The sequence below is a fragment of the Pangasianodon hypophthalmus genome, chromosome 1 (genome assembly GCF_027358585.1).
Source record: "Pangasianodon hypophthalmus isolate fPanHyp1 chromosome 1, fPanHyp1.pri, whole genome shotgun sequence".
NCBI lineage: Eukaryota > Metazoa > Chordata > Actinopteri > Siluriformes > Pangasiidae > Pangasianodon > Pangasianodon hypophthalmus.
This window is the reverse complement of record NC_069710.1, coordinates 15,285,079-15,310,628: the sequence shown is the minus strand read 5'-3', so window position 1 is coordinate 15,310,628 and position 25,550 is coordinate 15,285,079. Positions and strand designations below refer to the sequence as shown.

General features: G+C 38.3%; 1 protein-coding gene across 1 annotated transcript in view; it reads left to right on the top strand.

Moving 5' to 3' along the window:
- The window catches only part of LOC113533985 (transmembrane protein 65), a 41,031-nt gene extending 16,825 nt beyond the window's left edge, over positions 1–24,206 (top strand). The window contains exons 2-7 of the mRNA XM_026926527.3: positions 1,272–1,316; positions 4,955–5,022; positions 6,218–6,272; positions 12,987–13,029; positions 19,043–19,148; positions 20,408–24,206. Coding sequence (XP_026782328.1) covers positions 1,272–1,316; positions 4,955–5,022; positions 6,218–6,272; positions 12,987–13,029; positions 19,043–19,148; positions 20,408–20,548 — 458 coding nt within the window. The 3' untranslated portion in view covers positions 20,549–24,206. The remainder of the gene's footprint in view (positions 1–1,271; positions 1,317–4,954; positions 5,023–6,217; positions 6,273–12,986; positions 13,030–19,042; positions 19,149–20,407) is intronic.
- Positions 24,207–25,550: the final 1,344 nt, after the last annotated feature.

Here is a 25,550-nt window from a genome sequence, read left to right as displayed (position 1 = left end):
CGCTAGCTCTTGGTTAGTCCAAATCTTTATGGCTCTGACATGTGGGTAGTCCCAGTCTTTAAGGTTTTAACTGTTGCTTAGTCTCAATATTTAGCTTTAAATCTTGGTTAGTTCCACTTGTTAAGGCTCTAACTCTTGGTTAGTCCCAGTCATTAAGGCTTTCATTTGTAGTTAGTTGTCCCAGTATTTAAGGCTTTAACTCTTGGTTAATTACAGTCTTTAAGGCTTTAACTCCCAGTCTTTACTGCTTTAACTCTTGGTTAATCCCAGTCTTTACGGCTTTAACTCTTGGATGGTCCAAATATTTAGAGCTCTCTCTCTTGGTTAGTCCCAGTTTTTAGGCTCTGACTCTTGATTAGTCCCAGTCTTTAGGGTTCTGACTCTCAATTAGTCCCAGTCTTTAGAGCTCTGACTCTTGGTTAGTCCCAGTCTTTAGGGTTTTGACTCTCAGTTAGTCCCAGTCTTTAGGGCTTTAACTCTTGGTTAGTCTCAGTCTTTAGAGCTCTGACTCTTGGTTAGTCCCAGTCTTTAGGGCTTTAACTCTTGGTTAGTCTCGGTCTTTAGAGCTCTGACTCTTGGTTAGTCCCAGTCTTTAAGGCTTTAACTCTTGGTTAGTCCCAGTCTTTAGGCTCTTACTCTTGGTTAGTCCCAACCTTTCAGGCTCTAAGGCTTACATACATGGTATTTTGTAACTTGTGAAAGTTTCTTGGCATTCAAGAAAGGTGTATAAATTACACATTTACACATTTAGACATTGCAGATAACATCTACCACTTATGACTATTATGTGTATTTCATATTCTGAACCGTGAGCTGACTTTCAATTTGGCTTTTTAAGAAGCAAAATTGTCAAAGTGTCTCAGATGAGCCATATTATTTGTAACAATTTAAGCAAAATTAATAATCATGGATGAGACATTTAAAGAAAATGAAAATTGTTGATGTATATAAAATAGCCATATGTGTATTTGCTTAGGATAAATCTATTTATTTTTAACATTTGAAGAAAATAAATTGTTGATGTGGTATATGAAGTATCCATAATGTGTATTTGCTTCGGATAACTATATTTATTTTTATTTATGCAGTAGTAATTGGAGTAAATAGAGTGTTGTATGTTGCTGCAAGCTCAAAATGTAGCTGGTATGCCTTCTCGTGTGTGTGTGTGTGTGTGTTTTTGACAGGTCCAATATGACCTTCCTCTTGATGTCCTTGCATTTTGATTTATGTCACAGGAGATGATGTGGATATATTTTTTTCTGTCCTTGCAGAGCAATTGGAAATGGCTCCTCCAACTGCTGCTCAGCTGAGATATGGTATGTACAAATGTGTATGCATGTGAGAAAGAAAGAGTCCATTTTAAATACTCCCCATTAATGTAATTGTCAGTGGTTATGCGTTTATTACTCAAGTTTTATTTTTTTGAAGTATTTCATGTAGAGCACTCAGCCTCTGTATTGCCTGAGATTTAAATATTAAAATAAATGTTTTCACCTTCACATTTCCAAAGACACGTCTCTATAAATTTCCCCACATTTCCCTTAGCCAAGTCATTTTCCTATCAGTGAAAATACCTGACGAAGGTGTTGAATAGACAAATCGAGCTGAATTTCTAAAAAAAAAAAATGCAACTCTTTCATCATCATCCAACACCTTCCTTCTATTTTTCCTGCTCACATAAGCATAATCAAAGGCCACTTCAGAGAATTTATAACCTTCTTTACATCTCTTGGCTGCTTCCACTTGCAGAGTGCTTTCTTTATAGCTGTACATGCTCTCTAATCGAGATCAGCAGTGTGTTTAACCAAAGTGATTACTGAGTAGGACGGAGAAAGAATGGCTCAATATCTGCCTTTAGTTAAAAGACCAGTGTAAACTCTGTTGCTGGGTTTGAACCAACAACCTTCCATTGATGAGAATTTTAAAAAAATTTTATCACATTAGTTTTATCATTTTATCACAAAACTCTGATATAGTTGCAAACCACTGCATAGAAACTGTCTCCCGTGAGCACACTTCACTTCACTGAGCACTGAGACACACACAATTCTTTTCTCATTGTTCTTCAGGGGTGTAACCTGACCCGAGCATTCAAGGCTGTAGCCTCGAAGATTTTTTTCTTTAGACCCAAATAATTCTCCACTTGGAGCGGTTTGTCGCGACATAACTGAACGTCAGTAAAAGAAGACAGCAGTGATGTAATTTTGTATCTTCATTGAACAGGGACAAGACTAATCAGACAGGGTTTACAGGAAAATATACGTGGAAATACTCGTGTCTTATTGGCTGACAGATCTCAATTCTGCCAAACGCTCACACAGTCAGTTAGTGTGAGGTGAAAAAGGATATACGCCGATTTTGTACCAGTAAAGGGGTTGGAACTGAAACACTAATATCCTCTCATGAGGCAGGAACACAAGCTGTGTAAATGTTTGTATGAGTTCCAAGTTACGTGAACATGCTATGAGCAGAGCATAAGGACAGCTAGCGTACTTTACATGACACTGTAGCCAGCTAAACCCATACAATGCTAGCTTAGTTGTGCCTCCACTTGGCTAGTGACACCAAACTAGTCTCGTGTTAGATAGCCAAAAAGTTTTATATTTTATTGGCCTGGTAGTCTTACAAACAGTGATAACACCCAAGGCAAAATTGTACTTTTTGTCCAATTTTCACATTTTTTAAGCAATTAGACCTCAGATGCAAGAAAAAAAAATACATGGAAACAGTCTATTTAGAAGTACGTCTTTAATTTTTTTTTTTTTGCTGGAGAAGAATCTGGGATCAGCCCTGGATGATTAACAGTCCAGCTAACGTCCCTGTCGTTCACCAGGATCTACAGTACACTCTCGAGTCAGGGAGCAATTCACAGGCCCACGCTCGCTGATGCTGCTCTCCACGCTCCGGTCAGCTGTCTTCACACTCTTTATTAAAGATATTGTTTAAACACAACAATATCAATAAAGTTTTGTAGCAACCAACATAGACAGAGCAAAATAAAATGTTCCTTGACATCTGCAATTGATTGATTAATATTAAGTGGTGAGTCATTTCATCACTGAAGTCCTACAGCTTGGACCTTCTCAGGTCGAAGTGGTCACAGGAAGTGAAACGGCGTTTCATTGTTCTGAATTTAGAACCAAACCCAAAGTGTGAATTTAAAGGAAAGACCAAAGACCGTACGTGTTAGATTGTCCACTCAGAAATAGATAAAGCCCTAAAATTAGGATTGTGGATTTAATTAAATGTGATACACATGCGGAGTAAACACACAGCTTTCACAGGTTTAAGTGATTAAGGGAAGTTCTGATTCAGTTGACTTTTCTTAAGTTTATCAAGAACAACTTGAGCTAACTGTACGGATAATTAAATATCAATATACTGTATTTGTATTGCATGTACATTAGGGGTGGGCGATATGACTAAAATATCATATCACAATACACAATATAGGTTTGCTAACCAACTGCCTGCAATACAAATAAAAATCTTTTATGTCTACAAAAATAAATTACCTTAAACTGAAAAGGACAACAATAATAATAATAAATTCTAATCATTTATTAAATTGTAATACAGTTTTCAATTTTAAATATTCAGGTATACACTTTTAAAATCAAATCAGCTGTTTTCAATCAGATTGTAACAGCTATTTTTTTAAAAATTGTTAGAAAAAGATATCACAATACCGGAGATATTTCAGAAAAGTGTATTGTGACGTAATATGTCAGATACCATTATTGTATAATCATATTGCCCAGCTCTAATGTATGTACAGTCAGGTCCATAAATATTGGGAGCATCACCAGGGATGAAACCCAGCGTCTGGTGATGTCTATGTGTTCCAGACTTCGGGCTGTAATTGACTGCAAAGGATTTGCAACCAAGTATTAAAAAGTGAAAGTTTGATTTATGATTATTATTCTGTCCCATTACTTTTGGTCCCTTAACAAGTGGGAGGCACATATGCAAACTGTTGTAATTCCTACACCGTTCACCTGATTTGGATGTAAATACCCTCAAATTAAAGCTGACAGTCCACAGTTAAGCACATCTTGTTCGTTTCATTTGAAATCCATTGTGGTGGTGTATAGAGCCAAAAATGTTAGAATTGTGTCGATGTCCCAATATTTATGGACCTGACTGTATATTAAGATATAATTATACTTTCTGAAACCTCAGAGTTTATTTAAGTCGCCTTTTAACATCACAGAATAAAAACTCTATTAGACCAAAACAGTGTCGTTGATTTTTTACGGTCCATATCATGGCTCTACGCTTCTTTTATAAGCATTGTTATAAATTTGCAGGAGATATTGAAAAATTGACAAATTTGCATAATTTCATTTAAATTGAGGTCGAGCTCCAAGTTTTTCAATTAAATACCAGAGTGACGGCTCTGCTCCACTGTCCGCTCCGAAATGGCCTTCCTTATCATATTAGCGGCTCAAAAAAGCTGTATTTTTGGTTTATTGTCATTATAATCACATAATAAGCTTCTTGCTCATCTAGAGAGGATATTGAGGAGAGCACCTAATCTTAAGCAGCTGTTATGCTTTTAGTAAACTTATCTGCTCAACTGTCCACTCTGATACGGCTCTAATTATTATAATCAACATCCTTAATGAGCTCCAGGAGTTCAGGAAGTGTTTCATGAGGCATGGGCCTAGATATTATGGCTCTAGGCCTCTTTATAAGTTATCTTGCTTGGAGAGAATATTAAGGATTGCGGAGATCAGTACAGCTTCAGAATTTATCTCTGTGAGTATTAAATAAAGGAAAAGCTCCTGTGATGTGTCCTGATTTAATATAAAATGTCTCTCATCTCAGGTTTACCTTTTGACTACTGTGTGCTTTTAAATCCGGAAGATTTAAAGTTGACAGGAAGCTTGTGTTGTCAGCTCGTCTTGCCTTTTTATCTGTCATAATGTACATTTTTCTTCACTTATTCCAGTTCTGCTTCACAACGCCATTCCCTTCATCGGCTTCGGCTTCCTGGACAACGCCATTATGATCGCTGCAGTAAGTAATAACGTGCTTGTTTATATATCAGTTATACAAAACTAATACAATTTTCATTTTATAATTCTCAAATAAAAGATTAAATCTTTTTTTTTTTACATGCACAGTTTATTAGAACAGTAGGGAAGTGTATTAATCAAGTCAGTGGGCCTTGTTTATTAAGCTGGAATTAATAATTATTATCTGTAAATTGTTCAACGTTCTTAAAAATTCAGTTAGTTTGGAAAAATGCAAATGTGAACCTTGATCGGCTTCAGTGTGTATAATTGTTGATGAGTTACTGTTATTTTATATATTAGCGACATTGCTTATTATTACGCTGCCAAGTTTAAATTGCTTATAAATTGCTTAAATTGCTTAAATTGCTATTTTCAATTACACACCAATTTAATAAAAAAAAACAAATCCATAAATTAAGCCAAATAAGGATTGCTGTTCAATGAGGACAAAAGTAATTGCACCCTAAAAAAGGAGTTAAGAGTAAGAGTGTGTGTCTGTGGTAGCTGATGTGACGCTGCAGTGGCTGAGCTGCATTACTGGAAGATTTAGCACATGTTGTGCTTAGGAGGTGCTCTATCACCATTTAGTTATCATTTTGTTGTTTATGGTTCTCTTTGCCTTTTATGGAGTTTTGTGGGTGTGGTTAAATGTAAATTTGCTGTAAATGTGCTTGATAATTTAGGGCTGATTGGCATTTTTCCACACGAGTACAAAGAAAATCAGAATTTTTTTAAATCTGGGAAAAATTTTTAGTTCTGATTGGTGATGAAAATATTTACACACAGCTTTATTTAAGGACTAAAAATTACTGCAATCACAACAGTGAAGTTTATTTTTATTTGTTTATTTATGTATTTTTAGATCCACAACAATTATCTAGTATTTATAAAGCATTAAATATGACAGTGCATCACAGATGTTCTTAAAATTAACCTCCACATTTTTATAATGAGAGAATGACATTTATAAAAATATCATAGAAAAAACCAACAGTAAAAACAAAAATTCCTGATTCCTGGTATGACATGCCAGAAGTGATGTAATGTGTTAACATCCTATTTATATAATAAGTGTTTGTTTTTGGTGATTTTTACAACACATTTTATTTTGTTATGATGTCAGACAAAAAAACTGAACATATAATCACGTGTTTCTGAAAGCCTTGGACTCTAATCTCAGGTGTGTTTATTTCCAGGGCACGCAGATCGAGCTGTCTATAGGCGTGATCCTGGGCATCTCGACCATGGCAGGTAGAGTTCAGCTGGTTTTATTTTAGTAAATATTATGGGGTTTATTAACATTCATTCATGCAATATACGAGACAGTTAGAGTAGAGTGTCTCCCGTGGGCGGGGCCTGTTCAACATTTTTTAGTTCTGTAGTAGCTGTATAGCTTGTAGTTAAACACAAATTAAATAACGCACTTATCTGTGTGATTTACGTGTTATGTGCTTGGCTTCATAGTAGCTTCGTTTTTAGTTTAGATTAGCAAAGCGAGATAACTGTACTAGCTACGTACGCTCACCAGAGGCACTGACGATCTCTCCTACTTCCTTGTAATCTTTATTTTTCTTCCTAACGTCTTTATGCAAATTTAATGACAGGGTAAGAGTAAATGACGTTTATATGTTCTTCTTCCATAATTTTGAACAGTAAAAGGTAACAAATTGCAGGTAGGAACTAAAGTTTGAGCGGGGAACTGAAGAAACGTTGCACCACATGGGCTGTAGGATTAAAATCATTTGAGACGATCTTTTGGATTTGTCAGTTTACGGTTATACCTAATTTGCATAAAATTTCCTGACTCAGTGACGAGATGTCGCAGTTATAGCTGTAGTGACAACTTCATGCAGCACTAATATAATATTAACTAACTCTGTCATTTGTCCCTCACAGCAGGTCACATGACCATGAAGTTATTTGCCCCATAAATGAAACTTTCCTCTAGACAGAACTTAAAGGACAATTCATTACACTTAAAGTGAATACAATATCACAAAAGAATAAAGCATTCCTTACAGATGTGCACCACTGAAACAGGACGTGGGGATTTATACGCTCCTGTCAAACAGCAGGATTATGTTTTAAATAGAGTAGACTTCAAAGCAACAGTGTGTGTGTGTGTGTGTGTGCATGTGTGTCTGTGTGGAAATTGTTCCCCACAGGAGACACTCAGACTAATGCTGGATTTTTAATTGTGATTTCTACAGCTTTAGTGTTTTTTTAGCTCAGGGGTGAAAGGCATGCTGGGATTTCTCACTGCACACCATGAGCTCCATCATAAAAATCTCACAACACTCACAGACACACACACACACACACACACTCAAGGTTGCTGCGTCAGTGGACTGATTCAATTTGGTCCTATTTGTTAGCATTAGTCATGGATGTGTGTGTGTGTGTGAGTGTGTGAGTGAGGGAGAGAGAGAAAAACATTCTCGTGTCTTCCTCTTTCGTTCAGCCACACCATTTATTAGTTAGAGTACAATTACTGACTGCAGCCTATTTGTTTTGCACAAGTATTGGCACCCCTTTATCGCATCCAGTGACAGGACTACAGCTGTTATAGTTTGACTTTTTTTTTTTTTTAATTTTATTTTTGCATTGGCATTATCCTTGATCAACAATTTAACCATTTCTTCTCTTCATATCCTGAACAAAAACCATTCAGGTTTACGCTGTTTGATTTCAGCGCTTTTTAATGATTATTAACCGTCACACCATCTACGACTTGATCCAGGTAACATCTGGGCTTAATTCTGTAACAGACCCGGTGATGGCGTGTGATCTCCGTCTCTGATTACACGATGAAGATCGTCTAAAGATAGACCTGCGATTTAAAAGAATTACTAACCTCCACTTATGTCATCAATCAGAAAATCACATAAACATTCTTCAAATTGAGCTTGAAGTAATAAGGGATTTTTTTTTTCAGTCTATTAGCATGTATTGTTTGCGTTTCTCTTTCACCTCCAACACCGAATCTGTAGCTGTGCGGTGAGTTTGGCGTCGTCCTGTTCCGTCCTCCTATTGGTGGATTGCAGACGAGCATCATAGCAGCAGTCGCGTTATGAGATTTTAATTGCAAATTTCACACACTGCCAAAACTTCTTTGGTCACAGACTGCTGATGTGAACTCACGACTAAAGACACAGTGTGTGATTTTGTCTGAAAATCATACCGTGTTCAAATTGTTGTGTGGGCATGCTGATATTTTCTTAATGACAAAAACAACAAACATCGTGACTAACATTGTGGATTGTAAATTTACAATCTAACATTGCCATCTAGCTCAGCGATATCATAGGCAATTATGTATAATTAATTTTGAAAGCCCAAATTTTTGATCATCATTAAAATATGATTAATTGTACAGCTGAAACTGTGTCCATAAAATTACGCCTGATGAGGAAACGTTACTGTTATCTCTGCAGTACACAAAACACAGGGGCTCTGCAGGGAATTGTGGTTATATAAACATGCAGCCAAACCCAGATAGCTTCTCGTTTCACAAGCGGGTCAGGGCTGAAAACGGACGTATTGATTGCGCTTGTGGATGTGGAACAGTGGCGCTGAAAGGACAGGAAGCAGCAGTCTGTTGGCTTCATGGAGTGAATGAGGACACGCAAGCAGACAGCAATTTTACACTCAGCAGTTCAGCAGAGCTTTATATCTGCACACTCTCTCTCTATCTCTCAAGCTGTCTATTTTTATGTCTAGTTATAAGAGACTGAATACTTGGGCAAAATAATGCACTGAAGACAAACTATTAAAGTAAAGAAATACGTAGAGACAAAATAATCAGGCAAAATAAAGAAAGACAAAAATACTCAGACTAAATAATTAATAAAGACAAAATACTAACTCAAAAATATATACAAACAAAATACTCAGTCAGAATAATTTCAGTTTCATATGGACAAAATACTCAGTCAAAATAAATTCATATGGAGAAAATACTCAGGCATAATAAACAGAGATAAAATACATGTCCCAAATAATTATTAAAGACAAAATACTCTGGCAAAATAAATACATGTAGACAAAATACAGGCATGAAGGCAAAATAAGTACAGGTGAAATACTCAGGCATAATAATTAATTAGGACAAAATACTCAGGAAAAAATACATGCAGACAAAATACTGAGGCAAAATAAACACACAGACAAAATACTGTTAGTCTTTTACTGTGACTATTGAGTATTTTGAGTATGACATGAAAAATGTACTGATAAAATACTCAGGTAAAATTAATACAGAAAAAAATACTAACACAAAAATGCAAACAGATAAACTACTGAGGCAAAATAAACACACAGACAAAATACTGTCAGTCTTTTACTGTGACTATTATTTTGAGTATGCTATGAGTATTTTGTCTGTAATAAATACAGACAAAATACTTAGACATTAAAAGGTAAAATTAGACATTTACAGGTAAAATTCTCAGGTAAAATTAATACAGAAAAAATACTAACACAAAAATGCAAACAGATAAAATACTCAGTGAAAATAAACGTCAGCCGTAATAAACACAGACAAAATATTGAGGCAAAATAATTATTAAAGACAAAATAATCTAGCAAAATAAATGCAGATAAAATACTTAGGAAAAAATAAATACATTCAGATGTAAACACACAAAGGCGAAATAAACACATATGGATAAAATACTCAAACATAACAAATACAAACAAAATACTCAGGTAATGTAAGTAAGCCAAAATAATCAGGCAAAATAAATATAGAATAAATACAGAAACAAGAATAAATACAGATAAAATACTCTGAAAATAAACTCATTTGAATAAAAACACTCAGGCAGAGTAAATAAATACAGACCAAATAGTATGAAATGAACATGTTATTGTAATTATTTCTACAAATGTTTGAAGACATGACCAGGGACTTTCTTGGTGAACGTCACGTGGCATGGTGGATTCGAACGAAAAAAACAAACCCGGTTGTGATTTCTCTGCAGCGTGTTTGAGAGGAGAAAAAACTCGAGTGTGTGTTTCAGATGTCTTAGCTATAGTGAGATTAGTGGAGATGTTTCCGGACTGCAGAAAAGCTTGGGAGGAAGTTCAAACAAAATCTGCTTTGGAGCCATTTCTTTGCTGGATGAACAAAAAGACTGCATTGTGTGTGTGTGTGTGTGTGTGTGTGTGTGTGATTTCTTTTTTAAAGCTGAGCAGATGGTTGTGTGTGTTTAAGAGACATGTGGATCGTCTGGAGGACATCAGACATGATTGGACATGAGTTTCAAAAAAATGAAGCTTTTAATAACCTGTTCTTCTTTTGTTTGTTTTAAACTAAAATCTTTGTTCCTAGTCTAATATTCCCTGTGTGTAGGAGTGTGTGGGAGTGTGTAGGAGTGTATGGGTGGGAGTTTGTACGTGACAGAAACAGCAATGTAGTCAGGTTCAAGCGGTCTTTTTGCAGTCATATTGGCTAGCATGCTGATTAGCCTGTTGAAATATATAAATGGAGCAGACCCAATTTGAAAGCAGCAACTTAAATATTAAAATTAAATTATTTAAATAATATTGCCACTAATAAACACCAACCTTTTGTCAGATTGCAAAGAACGTTGAGGTCCTGAGCTAGCGATCAGGAGGATGTAAGGTTGTCAGTGAGTCACTTTAAGTGATTGGTTTTTTTATCCAGCAGGAACTGGTAGGGGGAAAGAGAGTATTGGAACATGGCCATAATTTTCTAGTCTTTAGTTCATCTCTGTTTCCAGCAGTGTTGTAGTCAGGTCACCAGGTCAACGTCAAGAAAAAATCCCTAAACTGCTGCTAAGTCAAAGTACGAGTCCTGTAAGTCAAAGAACAAATCTGAGTAAAAGTACGAGTCTCATATAAACTCAGGTTTGAGTTAAAGAACGATTGTCATCAACGACGGTCATCAAGTCGCTGAGTCTCATAATCTTGGGTCGGCGTCAAAGAATGAACCTTCTAAACTTCAACTAAATGTCAAAATAAAGTCAAAAAAATGAGTCTCACAAGCTTGAGTCCAAGTCAAAGTACAAATCTCTTAAACTCACAAAGATTTGAATCAAAAACGAGCCTCATAATCTCAAGTCCAAATCCAAGAATCAGTCTCATAATCTCGAGTCGAACCATGAGTCCTACAAACTCAAGTCCAAGTCCAAGGCAAAGAAGGAATCTCATAAGACAAAGACCTAGTCTCATTAACTCGAGTCAAAGAAAAAGAACGAGTCTGATGTCATTGTCTAGTACTCGAGTATTACATCAGTGTTCTCCAGGTCTAAGTAATCTTTCTCTTGTCTTTGGGTTCTCCGTGATGATAGTAAAGGATTCGTCAGAGGTGACGGTGTTGCAGTGTCTGGCCCCCTGTTATTAATTATTATGATCCAAACTAACAAGATTACTGAATTAGCCTAAATAAAGGGGCTTTGTAAAATTGTTTTTGGTCCTCCAGGAACAGAACAGAACAAACAAACAAATGAGCTGTTAATGTCATCACTGAGACATCTCACTGGCTGAGCGAGGCAGATGCAGAAGAACCGTTATTTATCCAGATTAAACAGTGTAAGATGGAGATCCCATCCTTGTCCTGATGAGTTTTTTTTAACATAAACTCATTGTGAAAACCGATCTGCGCGTGCCGTACACTGATGGATATCCGGTTTTGACTAGTGACGGTTTGGATTTCTGCCCAACAGTTCCTTCTGTTTTCCTTCTCATCCTTTCATTCTTTCTCTTTTCTTCTGGGATTTGTTTTCTCATTTGCCGTTAATCTACGGCATGACTAGACACACACCACAGAGAGAATATGACCTCTGCTGCTATTCAGCATGGCGTCACTGCTCAATAACGACCCAAGAGGCCCGTGTTACGCTGACACTTAAATCGATGACTGATAATTGATTGGCCAGATGAGTTCCCTCTCCCATAATTCCCTGCTGCGATGCTATGATTCACCTCATCACTCTCTGTAGAGGACGAGCATCGCCTGGAGAAAATACAGAGACGTGATGAAGAGGGATGGAGACAGATTTCTGCACCAGTAGCTCGCTAACATGATATAAGCTAGGCATTCAACTGCCTTAGCAGCGCAACAGGCTAGTTCGCTCTGATTAGCAGCGTCGTCGTCCCTTTACTGCAGTAAGGAGGAATTTATAACAATAGCTAGCTGATATGAGAGCATTCATCTGAGCTCACATGGTAGACTGCAGCTCAACATCTTCCAGTTAATAAACACATTCCCTGGTGTGAAGTAAAATAAAGCGCAGAGCTACACCATTTCTATTCCGTCTGGACAAGAGTGAAATTTTCATCTGGCACAGAATCAGGAGGCGCACACTGATGACATCACAGCAGGAGGGAAAGAGAAAGAGAGGAAGAAAAGAGAGGAGGAAGGAAGGAAAAATAGGAGGAACAAAAGGTCAGAGATGAGAAGGAAGGGAATAAGAGAAGGAAAGGGGAGGAGAGGAAAGAAAGGAAAGAAGAAAAGAAAGAAGGAGAGAAATGAGGGGAAGGAAGGAAAGAAGGAAATCAAGGAGGAAAGGAAAGGAAAGAATGAAAGAAAGGAGGAAAGGAAGGAAGAAGAGGAGGAAAGGACTAAAAGAGGAGAAAAGGAAGAAAAAAGAAGGAAAGGAAGGGAAGACAGGAGGGTAATAAGGAAATAGCAGATGAAAGAAAGGACAAGAAAGAAAAAAGGAGGACAAAAAACAAAGAACAGAACATGCAGAGGAGAGGAAAGAATGACAGGCAGAGAAATAGAGAAGGAGAAGAAGGACATTAAGGAAGGAAAGAAGTAAATGAGAGGAAGTGAAAAGAAGAAGGAAAGATGACAGAAACAAGGAAATGTAGAAACTAGGAAGAAAAAAGGAAAGGATGAAAGAAGGAGGGGGCAAAAGGAAAGAACCAGTAACACTTATGGGTTCAGATTTGAAATATTCCTCAGTACTGAATTTATTATTCCTCTCTTTTCTCCAGCTGCTGCTCTCGGTAACCTGGTGTCAGACCTGGCTGGACTCGGGTAAGACTTCCTCCAGACATTCATCTCAGATACAGATACAGAGACATTCCTTTAAAACTCCACCCACCTTTAAAACTCCACCTCCCTTTAAAACTCCACCTCCCTTTAAAACTCCACTCCCCTTTAAAACTCCACCTCCCTTTAAAAACTCCACCCCCCTTTAAAACTCCACCTCACTTTAAAAACTCCACCCACCTTTAAAACTCCACCTCACTTTAAAACTCCACTCTCCTTTAAAACTCCACCTCCCTTTAAAACTCCACTCCCCTTTAAAACTCCACCTCCCTTTAAAACTCCTCTCCCCTTTAAAACTCCACCTCCCTTTAAAAACTCCACCCCCCTTTAAAACTCCACCTCCCTTTAAAAACTCCACCCACCTTTAAAACTCCACCTCACTTTAAAACTCCACTCCCCTTTAAAACTCCACCTCCCTTTAAAACTCCACTCCCCTTTAAAACTCCACCTCCCTTTAAAACTCCATCTCCCTTTAAAACTCCACTCCCCTTTAAAACTCCACCTCCCTTTAAAAACTCCACCCACCTTTAAAACTCCACCTCACTTTAAAACTCCACTCCCCTTTAAAACTCCACCTCCCTTTAAAACTCCACTCCCCTTTAAAACTCCACCTCCCTTTAAAACTCCATCTCCCTTTAAAACTCCTCTCCCCTTTAAAACTCCACCTCCCTTTAAAACTCCACTCCCCTTTAAAACTCCACCCCGCTTTAAAACTCCTCTCCCCTTTAAAACTCCACCTCCCTTTAAAACTCCACCTCCCTTTAAAACTCCATCTCCCTTTAAAACTCCACCACCCTTTAAAACTCCACCCCCCTTTAAAACTCCATCTCCCTTTAAAACTCCACCTCCTTTAAAACTCCACTCCCCTTTAAAACTCCACTCCGCTTTAAAACTCCACCTCCTTTAAAACTCCATCTCCCTTTAAAACTCCACTCCCCTTTAAAACTCCACCTCCCTTTAAAACTCCACTCCCCTTTAAAACTCCACCTCCTTTAAAACTCCACCTCCCTTTAAAACTCCTCTCCCCTTTAAAACTCCACTCCCCTTTAAAACTCCATCTCCCTTTAAAACTCCACTCCCCTTTAAAACTCCACTCCCCTTTAAAACTCCACCTCCCTTTAAAACTCCACTCCCCTTTAAAACTCCACTCCCCTTTAAAACTCCATCTCCCTTTAAAACTCCACTCCCCTTTAAAACTCCACTCCCCTTTAAAACTCCAACCCCTTTAAAACTCCACTCCCCTTTAAAACTCCACCTCCCTTTAAAACTCCACTCCCCTTTAAAACTCCATCTCCCTTTAAAACTCCACCTCCCTTTAAAACTTCTCCTTCTTTTAAAACTCCACTCCCCTTTAAAACTCCACCTCCCTTTAAAACTCCACTCCCCTTTAAAACTCCACCCCCCTTTAAAACTCCACTCCCCTATAAAACTCCACCTCCCTTTAAAACTTCTCCTTCTTTTAAAACTCCACTCCCCTTTAAAACTCCACCTCCCTTTAAAACTCCACTCCCCTTTAAAACTCCACCCCCCTTTAAAACTCCACTCCCCTATAAAACTCCACTCCCCTTTAAAACTCCACCTCCTTTAAAACTCCATCTCCCTTTAAAACTCCACTCCCCTTTAAAACTCCACTCCCCTTTAAACCTCCACCTCCCTTTAGTGCAAGTCAAAATACACACACACGCCTCACAGACGCACACACACACACACACACCTGACTGGGGTCATGACCAGAGAGCAGAGAGGACTGGAATATTTATGTGACAGGTTGGGCATTAAAGTGTGTATGAGGTGTGTGTGTGCATGATGTGGCTGTATTTCACACCTCAGTACACTTCAGTCCCAGAAGGTTCCAGAAAGTTCTTCACCCTCTCCATCTCTCTGAAATGAGACAGTGAGTCATCACATACACACACACACACACACACTCTCTGACATGCTGTTACACTCATTTCCTGTTCTATTAAACTGTATGAGGCTTTTAGTATCACCGCCGTCTGAGCCAGTCTCAAAGCGTTAGCCCGTTGTTATAGTTAAGGGGGTGAGCAATATGACAAAAATATCATATCACAATTCTAAGAAACATTTCTCCAATAAACTATATACATTAGAATAAATTCTTATTTAATTAAAATAATTGTTAAACAGTAATTCTATTAAGAGCTATTAAGATCTTTGTATAAGGTGTTGATATGCAAATTATCCTGACGCTTCATTGAATATGCAAATCATTCTGAATATGCAAATCATTGTGAATATGCAAATCATCACTGCTCCTGACTCCATTACGGCTCCAGTGTGTGTTCTTGATCTGCTCTCCTGAGTTCCAGACATGGACGCAAAGTGAACGTGAGCCGAATGACCCCGAGTGACCTTCCTCTTCCATTAGCATTCATTCTCTCTCTCTCTGTCTCTCTCTCTTATTTACTCACTCGCTCACTCAGTGGAAAAGAGAGAGAGAAAGTAGCTCCCACTCTTCATTTCCTCTCCGATTGGAGGTTTCTCTCGCATGCCGTGTCTTATCACTGAACTCAACAGCTAGAGGAAAATTCCAGCATTCTTCTTCTTCATTTGTTTTTTTTGTTTGTTTTTTTTTTGCAATTTTTTCTTTGTTAGATCGTTCTTTGAGCAGTCAAGCTGTGTTTCATTTCATTTGTTAACCAGCAGCTTGTTATTAAGTGCTTAATGACGTGTGTTAGTTTAGGATCTATATTTAGCCTCCTGATAGATTAGCGTTCTGGTCGTTTGACCCTCCGTGACATCTCAGCTTTTTTTTGACGTCAGACCACATTACCCACAATTCCTGACTGAAAAAACAAAGATAATACAGCTAAGTCTGCTTTCACAAGGACATGTTCCATGTACACGTATCACTAGACCAACGATTCTTACTGCACACATGCAGAGAAATATAGGAGGTTTTTTCCCCACCAGTAAAGTCTTTATTAGCAAAATGTAAAGTTACATTTTTTATGGACTTTTAAAGCCACTCCTAAGAGAGAGAGAAAAAAATCAAGAAATAGGAAAAACGTATAATATTTTTTAAAAAAATAATTCATTAAGAAGAAGAAAAGGACGAGAAAGAAAACATTTCAAAATAAAAATTCTTTTGGGAGGAAAGTAAGGAGGAAAGAAAAAGGAAAAAAAGTCAAAAGAAAAAGAAGAGGGAAAAAATGAAATAAATAAAAGTGTAGGAAGGAAGTAATTAATCAATCAAATGATCAGTCAGTGAATAAATTTTTAAAATTCTTCTTTGTAGGAAAATAAGAACATTGTTTGCTAAATAGAAAGTTATAATGGGATGGAGAGAGAAAAAGAAAGAAAAAAAGGCTGGAAAAGCAAAAAAAAAAGGGAAGAAAAAATAAATATCCAGACCATTTTTCATATAAAAATAAATAAAAATACATTTTTTGAAGGAACAGTAAGGACTTTGTTCACAAAATATGTAGTAAAAATTTTATGGATTATTAAAGCCATTTCTTAGAGAGGGAGAGAAATGACAAAGAAAAAATAATAATGACAAAAGAAACAAAATAGAAGGAAATAAACGAATAAAACTAAAAGATTAAAAATGGAATAAATCCTCTTATCAGGACATTTTTGTGAGCTGCACGGTTTAGTGAGAATCAGGCAGTGAAATCAGTCTTGTCTCTCAGTAGAACATCACGTACAGATGGAGGACATCAGCGTCTGAACTGATGAGGATGGTATTCCTCCCAAACCGTGTGGCACCTGTTCCTGAAATCTGTCCATCACGTTTATCCAGAAATCTCCACGCGCTCATCATCTCTCACACTGACGTGCTCCAGGTCCGGGAGGGGGACGGTGCCGGATCCCGGAGTGAGCTGTTTACTGACGAGCTCCTTTTCATTTCCATCGTCATCTCGGCTCACATGATTTGAGAGCTGGTGAGGTGTTTAGAGCTCTCGCACAACAGGAAGTGCTAATAGAGAGTGTAATGAAATATTACTGAGCTGTAATGAAACAGCGCTGAGACGGGACGACTCCATCACTGACTCAGAACCTTATTCTGTTTACAGCTCTAATGAAAAAGTCTGGCTTCAGTCTCAGTAAAGGAGGTGTGGCCTCTATGCGTTAGTGAAGGAGGCATGGCCTCTGTGTTAGTCTTAATGAAGGAGGCGTGGCCTCTATGCGTTAGTCTCAGTGAAGAAGGCGTGGCCTCTGTGTTAGTCTTAATGAAGGAGGCATGGCCTCTATGCGTTAGTCTCAGTGAAGAAGGCGTGGCCTCTGTGTTAGTCTTAATGAAGGAGGCGTGGCCTCTATGCGTTAGTCTCAGTGAAGAAGGCGTGGCCTCTGTGTTAGTCTTAATGAAGGAGGCGTGGCCTCTATGCGTTAGTCTCAGTGAAGAAGGCGTGGCCTCTGTGTTAGTCTTAATGAAGGAGGCGTGGCCTCTATGCGTTAGTCTCAGTGAAGGAGGCGTGGCCTCTGTGTTAGTCTTAATGAAGGAGGCGTGGCCTCTGTGTTAGGCTTAATGAAGGAGGCGTGGCCTGTATATGTTAGTCTTAATAAAGGAGGCATGGCCTTTGTTAGTCTTAATAAAGGAGGCGTGGCCTCTGTGTGTTAGTCTCAGTGAAGGAGGCGTGGTCTCTGTGTAAGTCTCGGTGAAGGAGGCGTGGCCTCTGTGTGTTAGTCTCAGTGAAGGAGGCATGGCCTCTGTGTGTTAGTCTCAGTGAAGGAGACGTGGCCTCTGTGTGTTAGTCTCAGTGAAGGAGACGTGGCCTCTGTGTGTCACAGCACTACTGTGTGCCTCTGTTCATCAGAGTGAATAGGGCGTGGTCTCTGTGTGTCAGAGTGAAGGAGGTGTGGCCCTGTGTCTCAGCATGAAGGAGGCGTGGTCTCTGTGTGTCACACAGTGAAGGAGGCGTGGCCTCTGTTTCACAGCATGAAGGAGGCCTGACCTCTGTGGCACAACATGAAGGGGGCGTGGCCTATGTCACAGCATGAAGGAGGCATGCCCTATGTGTCACAGTGTGAAGGAGGTATGGCCTGTGTCACAGCGTGAAGTAGGAGTGGCCTCTGTGCGTCACACAGTGAAGGTGGCATGGCCTCTGTTCATCAGAGTGAATAGGGCATGGTCTCTGTGTGTCAGAGTGAAGGAGGTGTGGCCCTGTCTCACAGCATGAAGGAGGCGTGGTCTCTGTGTGTCAGACAGTGAAGGAGGCGTGGCCTCTGTGTCACAGCATGAAGGAGGCCTGACCTCTGTGGCACAGTGTGAAGGGGCGTGGCCTATGTCACAGCATGAAGTAGGTGTGGCCTCTGTGTGTCACACAGTGAAGGTGGCATGGCCTAAATTCATCACAGTGAATAGGGCGTGGTCTCTGTGTGTCAGACAGTGAAGGAGGTGTGGCCTCTGTGTCACAGCATGAAGGAGGCCCGGCCTCTGTGGCACAGTGTGAAGGGGGCGTGGTCTGTGTCACAGCGTGTAGGAGGCGTGCCCTCTGTGTCACAGTGTAAACGTGGCGTGGCCTCTGTGTCAAAGTGTGAAGGAGCCATGGCCTCTGTGTCACAGCGTGAAGTAGGTGTGGCCTCTGTGTGTGTCACAGCATGTAGGAGGTGTGGCCACTGTGTGTGAAGGAGGCATGGCCTACCACTTGTTGGAGCTAGCACACCTGTTTGCATGAAACTGAATCAGTTTTATATGAAATGTTTACCTTCTTTCACACGTCAAGCTTGGAGACATATTGTCTCAGGAGAAGAGTCACAGACCCCTAGCATGCGATAATCGCATGTGATTTAATTAATTAGCTGAACACATCTGTCACTGCTGGCTTTAATTCCACCACTGCGTCTGGAGCCAAAGAAATCTGTCAGGAGATAAATAACGGAGTTACGACGTCTTCAGCGTGCCGGATCCATCAGACCATTTTTCAGCATTTTATATCACAGTTATAAGAATTTGATTATTGAAATCCTGTCACTCCATGGATGTCTGTGTGTGTGTATGTGTGTGTGTGTGTGTGTGTGTGTGTGTGTGTAGTCTTGCAGGCTATGTGGAAGCTCTGGCCTGTAGACTCGGCATGCAGATTCCAGATCTGAGTCCTAAACAGGCTGACATGTGGCAGACCCGAGTCAGCTCTCACATGGTGAGCAATACATCACTGTCTCTATCACTTCCCTTCTCTAGAGCTTCATCATCCACACCTCTCTCTTTATTCCCTCCAGTCTTTAGTCACAATGGAGTGGAAAAAAGTCCTTCTTAAAACTTGGTGCAGTAACGGTACAGTTTATTTCTCACATGCTGTCTGAGCAACAGTATTGAGGCTTCTCTGAATGCATAATTCTCAATTATTTTTATTTTATTATTGATTTTCTTCCAAACAGGTTGCATGAACTAAGTGTGCAGGTTAGCACTCAGTACACATGGCTTGTATTTATCAGTAAATCTAAATTTATTTTTGCAGTGGATTAAATACATGAAATGGAATGGAATTTCTTTCTTTTGTTATGAAATATAAAATGTTTAAACGTAATATCTCATTTCATAAAGTCAAAATATGACCATTTCAGTAATGTACCGATTTGCAATATATATGTTTCATGTTATAGTTGCTTTATATACATTTGCCTTTTAAATGAAGTTGTTTACCATATATAGAGCTCGATAGACTGCATCGGATTTATCTTACGGTTAATAAATAAAATCACTAAATTAGAGAGCAGAAATAAACATCCACATGGTGTGTCCCATCAGTGATATCTCTTATTCCACTCCTTATTAAAAAACACCATCGAGTTTAGTAATTAAACTGTGATTATGAGGAAACACCTCAGCGTCTGTGGAAGAACATTTTGACTTTTTTTATTTTGCTGAATAAAACAGATTCAGAAATTCTGAATAATTTACTAGCTTAAAATGAACTAACGTCTGGCGTGACGAGCTCAGCGAGTGGAGTTTTAGTTAAAGAGCTCCAGTTTAATGTTGAAAAGATCAAACAATGTTGTTGTGACAGCTGTAAATTTCTGTCCAGCTTTGTTTTCACGCTGGAAGTGATGAGTAGATGAAGATGGCTTCAGGCAGAAATCAGGATTTCATCATTTAAGAAGCTGACGAGCTCACAGCGAGTCGGCAGATAATGAGATTACAACCTCATTACATAATGACTGGATGAAAACGTAAAACGTGCCTACTGTTATCCTTACGCTCGAGTTTATACGTCATCACGGGTGTGTTCATCTCTGCTGGTCTAACAAACAAGTTAGCTAGAAGTGTTTAGCTAGTCTGTGCTTTAAAATGTGCCCGAGCAAGATACGTGAGAGTTTACAAATTATCTCATGTGATGCATGCTAACTATTACGCAGGACCATCGTAACCAGACGCTAATCTCTTGTGTTGGACCTGCAGGGCAAAGCCATCGGAGTGGGAATCGGCTGCATTCTGGGAATGTTTCCTCTCCTCTTCTACAAAGACGACGAAGAGAAGACGGAGGCTGGAGCGGAGGATCCGCCTCCTCCTCCTGCTGACTCCGCCTCCAAGAGCGCGTGATAGAGGACGCAGCTCCTCCCCGACATCCTGTAAATGAAACAAACTGATCAAACTGCAAGACGAGCTGCCGATCGCAGCCTATTTTCATCGACACGTGTGCGTATGATTTTCTTTAACAGCTTCGTCGTGCTGAAATTTTTTGGTGATCCTGAAGTTCCTGAGAAGTGAGAGCATGAAGAGAAACTTCAACCATTCCAGCCGCTTTCTTATTTCACTTTACACAAAGTTGTTTTTATCTCTTTCAGAACTGTCAACACCACTAAAGCGGGAATAGGTGAAAAACAATAGTGAGGTCACTTCCTTTTCCATTTCTTCACACCAAATTTACTTCATTATAATAGCCTACAAAACAGAGCTAATAGGGCTAGCAGGTGAACAATAGCCAAGGAACGACAGGAAAGCGAAAGCTGATTTGTCCATGTTTCACATTTACAAATCAAGTTTTATCTTTTTTCTTTTTTCAATATTCAAAACGTTAAATTCATGTACAACACTAATGTGGCTAATGAGATTTTTTAAATAGTTGTCTTTTTTTTTTTTTTTTCCAAATTCTCACTGAGCAAAAAGGCTGAGCGTTTTTAACGTCTTTTTCAAGGACGTACAAAAGATGACTGTTGGGGTCGTGTACAAGACGTCAGGCGTAGTATCGACCAAAGAAAAGAAGTAAATTTATTGAATGTTTAAAGACGACATGAAACACAAACCGTAACACTTTTTTTTTTCTTTAGCGTGATGTTTGGGAATGGGGGGCGGGGGGAATTACGTGATTATTATTGGTTAATATTATTTTTCGTTATTTGCATGTGCATGGTGATATAATCCAAAAATAGAAAGAGGTTTAAAAGCAGGCATTTTTGTAAAATTGTTGCATTTTGACGGAAGATTTCGGGGGAAAAAAGTAAAATTTTGTATTTTACATGACATGAAGTAGCAAGATATAACAAAAAATGGGTTTGGATTTTAGACTTTCTGTAATTTTTGTTTTATCCGTTAATAGCATTACACTTTTTTTCCGCATTCCTTCAGCTACTAAAATATTTAAAATGAAATCTCAGATTTCATAATAACATGCTAACTCTCAATTTTCGGTATTTAACATCGTAACATGCGACATGTTAGCTTCTTCCTCCAGCCAACGTCACACTAACGTACTCCCTTCCTCCTGCGTGTCAGGGAATTTATTAAATATCAAAGCATCGCCGTGTGATTTAGCGAAATCATCTCAGCTTCCTTCAGACTGTGAAGGATTTCATTTCTGCTCACATGCTGATGTTGATGGATTGAAGTGGAACTGAGTCAAATCCTGCGTTAAAATCACATCACTGGAGTAAAAACTCCAGATTTTTACTCCTGAAAATGCTGGATCGTGCACAGCCTGTTATTTATTTAATCAGGAGTTTACTGCTGTGGGACAAACATCATCATCATCATCATCATCATTAATTTACACATACACTCAACATCTCTGTGCATCACAAACACTGGAAAATGGGACTTTATATTTATGTTGTTTGTTTGCGTGTTTTATTTGTGGATCAGTTTAACCCTGTTTAGATTTAGGAAAGAGATTGAAATCATTTCTCCTCCGAGCCACTAGGGGGCAGCAATGAAGACTGAAAGAAGGAAATCTGAAAGAATGTGAGAATCTGAACAAATGCCACGTATTGTTATGTTTCTGAGTCAACGCACAAAAATACACACACACACAGACACATGCGTGCGCGCGCACATTAAGCTAGCACATCCTGATTTAGCTGAGTGACAGGCGTCCTGGCGGTCGAAATGGGCGGAGCTTAAGACAGTTGTAAATGTGATCAGCTTGATTTAGTGCTTAATATAAAATACTGTTTTGTACAATACGATACTTTGACAACATTAGCTAAGCTAGCTAACTTCATTTAACCTGACAAACACTAACATCGTGACTTAAGCTAGTTAACTTTGCTAATAAACCAAAAAGATATTTAATTATGTATTTAAAATCAGTAGCAAAGTTTCTCAGCAAGCTAGCTAATATTCGGCTAATTCTACTGTTGTGTAGTGAGTGTGTAAGTGTTATTACAATTAAGCGAAAAGGGACTATGGATAAGTAAAAACGTAAAGAATTCATAAAATACCCTTAGCTTTTCAGCAACAGAAATACAAAATCTCAATATTTTAAAACGCATTCTAAATTTTTAAAAAAATGCATGCAAGGTGTGCTAAATGAACGGATTAGCAGTGTTAGCTTTAGCTAACTATTAGCTAACTGTTAGAATTGTTTTGGAGTTAGCTAATCCACATAGCCAGCTCCGCTAGCAATCTAGCTAATGTTACACTATTACACTAGTATTGCTGTTGTACAATCAAGCCTGTGATTGGCAGATCAAATTCAACTTAAGCTCCACCCTCTTTAGCCAAACTAGCAGAATCAGGATATTCTTACGCACACTACATAGACACTTCGTATACATTACATAAGCACTGCACAGACCTCAGGCATGCTTCTGTGTTATTTTGTGCCTTAATGCAGAGGCGATGTGACGAGAAAGTCTTTATTTATATGTGTGATTACGTCATCGTGGTAAACGTAGCGTTAGCATGTTATAAACATAGTCATGGCAGGAAAATGTCCAGACCTGGCTGCGTGTTTATTATTTTCAGTTCCGTTATCACAACATCACGGCTACAAGCTACCAGGTCAGGTTTTTTTTTTTTTTTTTGTGGAGAGTTTAGCTTAAAATGTTTGTTTAAATCTCACAAACTAAAAAAACATCAGGCAAACATTTTTACTTGCTTAAATAAAATCAGTCCACAAGTTAATTAGCAAGCTAGTTAATATTAGGCTAGCTATTTCACTGTCTTGTTTTCACTAGGATGCTAGCAAAAATTATGCTAATTATTATAGTTTGCTCAAACAATGCAAAATGTCGTTTATTTCTAAAACCTTATTATTGTTGCAAATCATAGTAAATAAAAAAAATAAACAATTTAAATTAATTAGATATTATTAAATGCATGTTACACACAGTGAAATCTGTAGTGATCATGTGACCTTTAGCCATTGGTTTTGTGCCAGAAATAAAACTTTCAATGTAGTATTAATATTAAATATTATTTGTTACGGTTCGGTTGTGATTTTGAGATAACGGGACTGAAAATGAAATAAACAGCTTTTTTTCTGGATTTTTCGCACAGTGTTTATCTCTCGCACTGCAGAATGTTTGCACACTCACTTAATCCACATGTTACATTTATTTTTTATTTTATTTTCATTCTTTATTTGTGTGTTGGTCATGAAACACTGTTATTTTGTATTCAAAGCATTTTAATGATGATTTAAAGGGATCAAAGCTGCTCGAAGTTGTGATGTTGTGTTGTTGAGTGGCGTAACCATGGCAACACCACGTCTCTTCATCAGAGGTGGAATGAAGGTTCACGGGATCTCACTGACCTCTGTGACATTACACTTACACTCGGGAGCAAAGAAGGAAGCACAAGCGTTGTGTGTGTGTGTGTGAACAGTAAACCCTCAGAGTGTGTGTGAGAGAGATTTGTGTTGAATAGAGATTTAATCAGAGTTCATTAGCTTGTAGTGACTATGCATTAAAGGTGAAAAATGCCACAGAATGTTTTTATATCTGCATGCTGGATTATTTATTAAACTTCATAAAGGAGATCGAAATGTCTGTTCAATTGTTTTGTCTTCTAATTACATAATCTGATTTCTACGCAATGCGAGGTGACCTTATTTCCATTTGAGCCTGAACTTCTTTTTGGGCAGAATCCTAAAAGATACATTTGGCAGCAAGAAACAAGAAAACTTGTCACCCCAAGAACACCATACCAACAGTGAAGCATGGTGGTGTCAGCATCATGCTGTGCAGCTGCTTCTCTTCAGCTGGGACTGGGATTCCGGCTACTGACAGAACGTCTTTCTTACCCTAAAGAATTCAGGGGTTTCACAGCAATGTGGGTGAAAACTAATGCAAAAAAAAATAAATTTAATTAATTTATTTAAAAAATTTTAAAACTATATTGATTGCCCACACCTCCTTTCCAATATAATGGGCTATTTTAATTTTATTAATATTTTTTTATAATTAATTTGTGATAAATCTGAGAATCATCAGAATTTAACTCAGATAAAAGCTGATAAATTAACACATTTAAAAAAAAATTTTTAATGTGTTATTGGTCACACTGGTAACTTCAAGAGGGAGAAGAAAGAGAGGCTGCTGAGAGAATGACTGTTTATAGCTGCTATAATGTAAGTGACAACAGGAACTAACTCTAACAAATAAGAAATGCTCATTGTTGGCAAATTGCTGTGGTATAAGAGAAATAAAACACTTATGGTTTATAAATTACTATAATTTCAAATATTCTGTTTCATTTATTTCAGGATATGTGTGAGTTTAATTCACTTCCAAATATTTGTCTTCCACCAGAAATAGCTGAAAAAAATATTATTTAAAGAAATATGAAAGAAAAGTTCAGTACCTGGTGGATGCAGGTGTTTTAATTTGCTCAGCTGTGCGTCAGTCATGCTTACTTTGTGTTGATTGGTTGAACTCGTGGACAGGTGCAGTCACATGGGATTTTAATTGGCTAATTAATTGGCATAGTGTCTGATAATGGAAAATAACCGAACAGGCTGTTAATACAGGCTAGTGGAGGAAAAGGAAATAAAAACTGAAATGGGTTTTGCTGAAATTAAGATAAGGAGCTACATTTATATTTTATTTTAGTGATTAATTTGGACTCATTGTTGTTCCAGTGAGCGCGCTGCTGTATGTTCATCACTGTGAGAGTGTGTTGTGGGAGTTGTGTAGAGGTGATTTTGGGTATTTCTGCTCAAATAAATGTAAAACTACATGGCATGGCAATGGCACACATTTAATTCTGGAGTTAGTAAAACATTTTCTCTGAGTTTGTGTTTCTGCGGTGCTGGAAGGTTAGGGACCGTCGCTAAAGTGCAGCACAAAAGAAACACGTGGAAAGTTGTTTTCAGTGTAGGAGC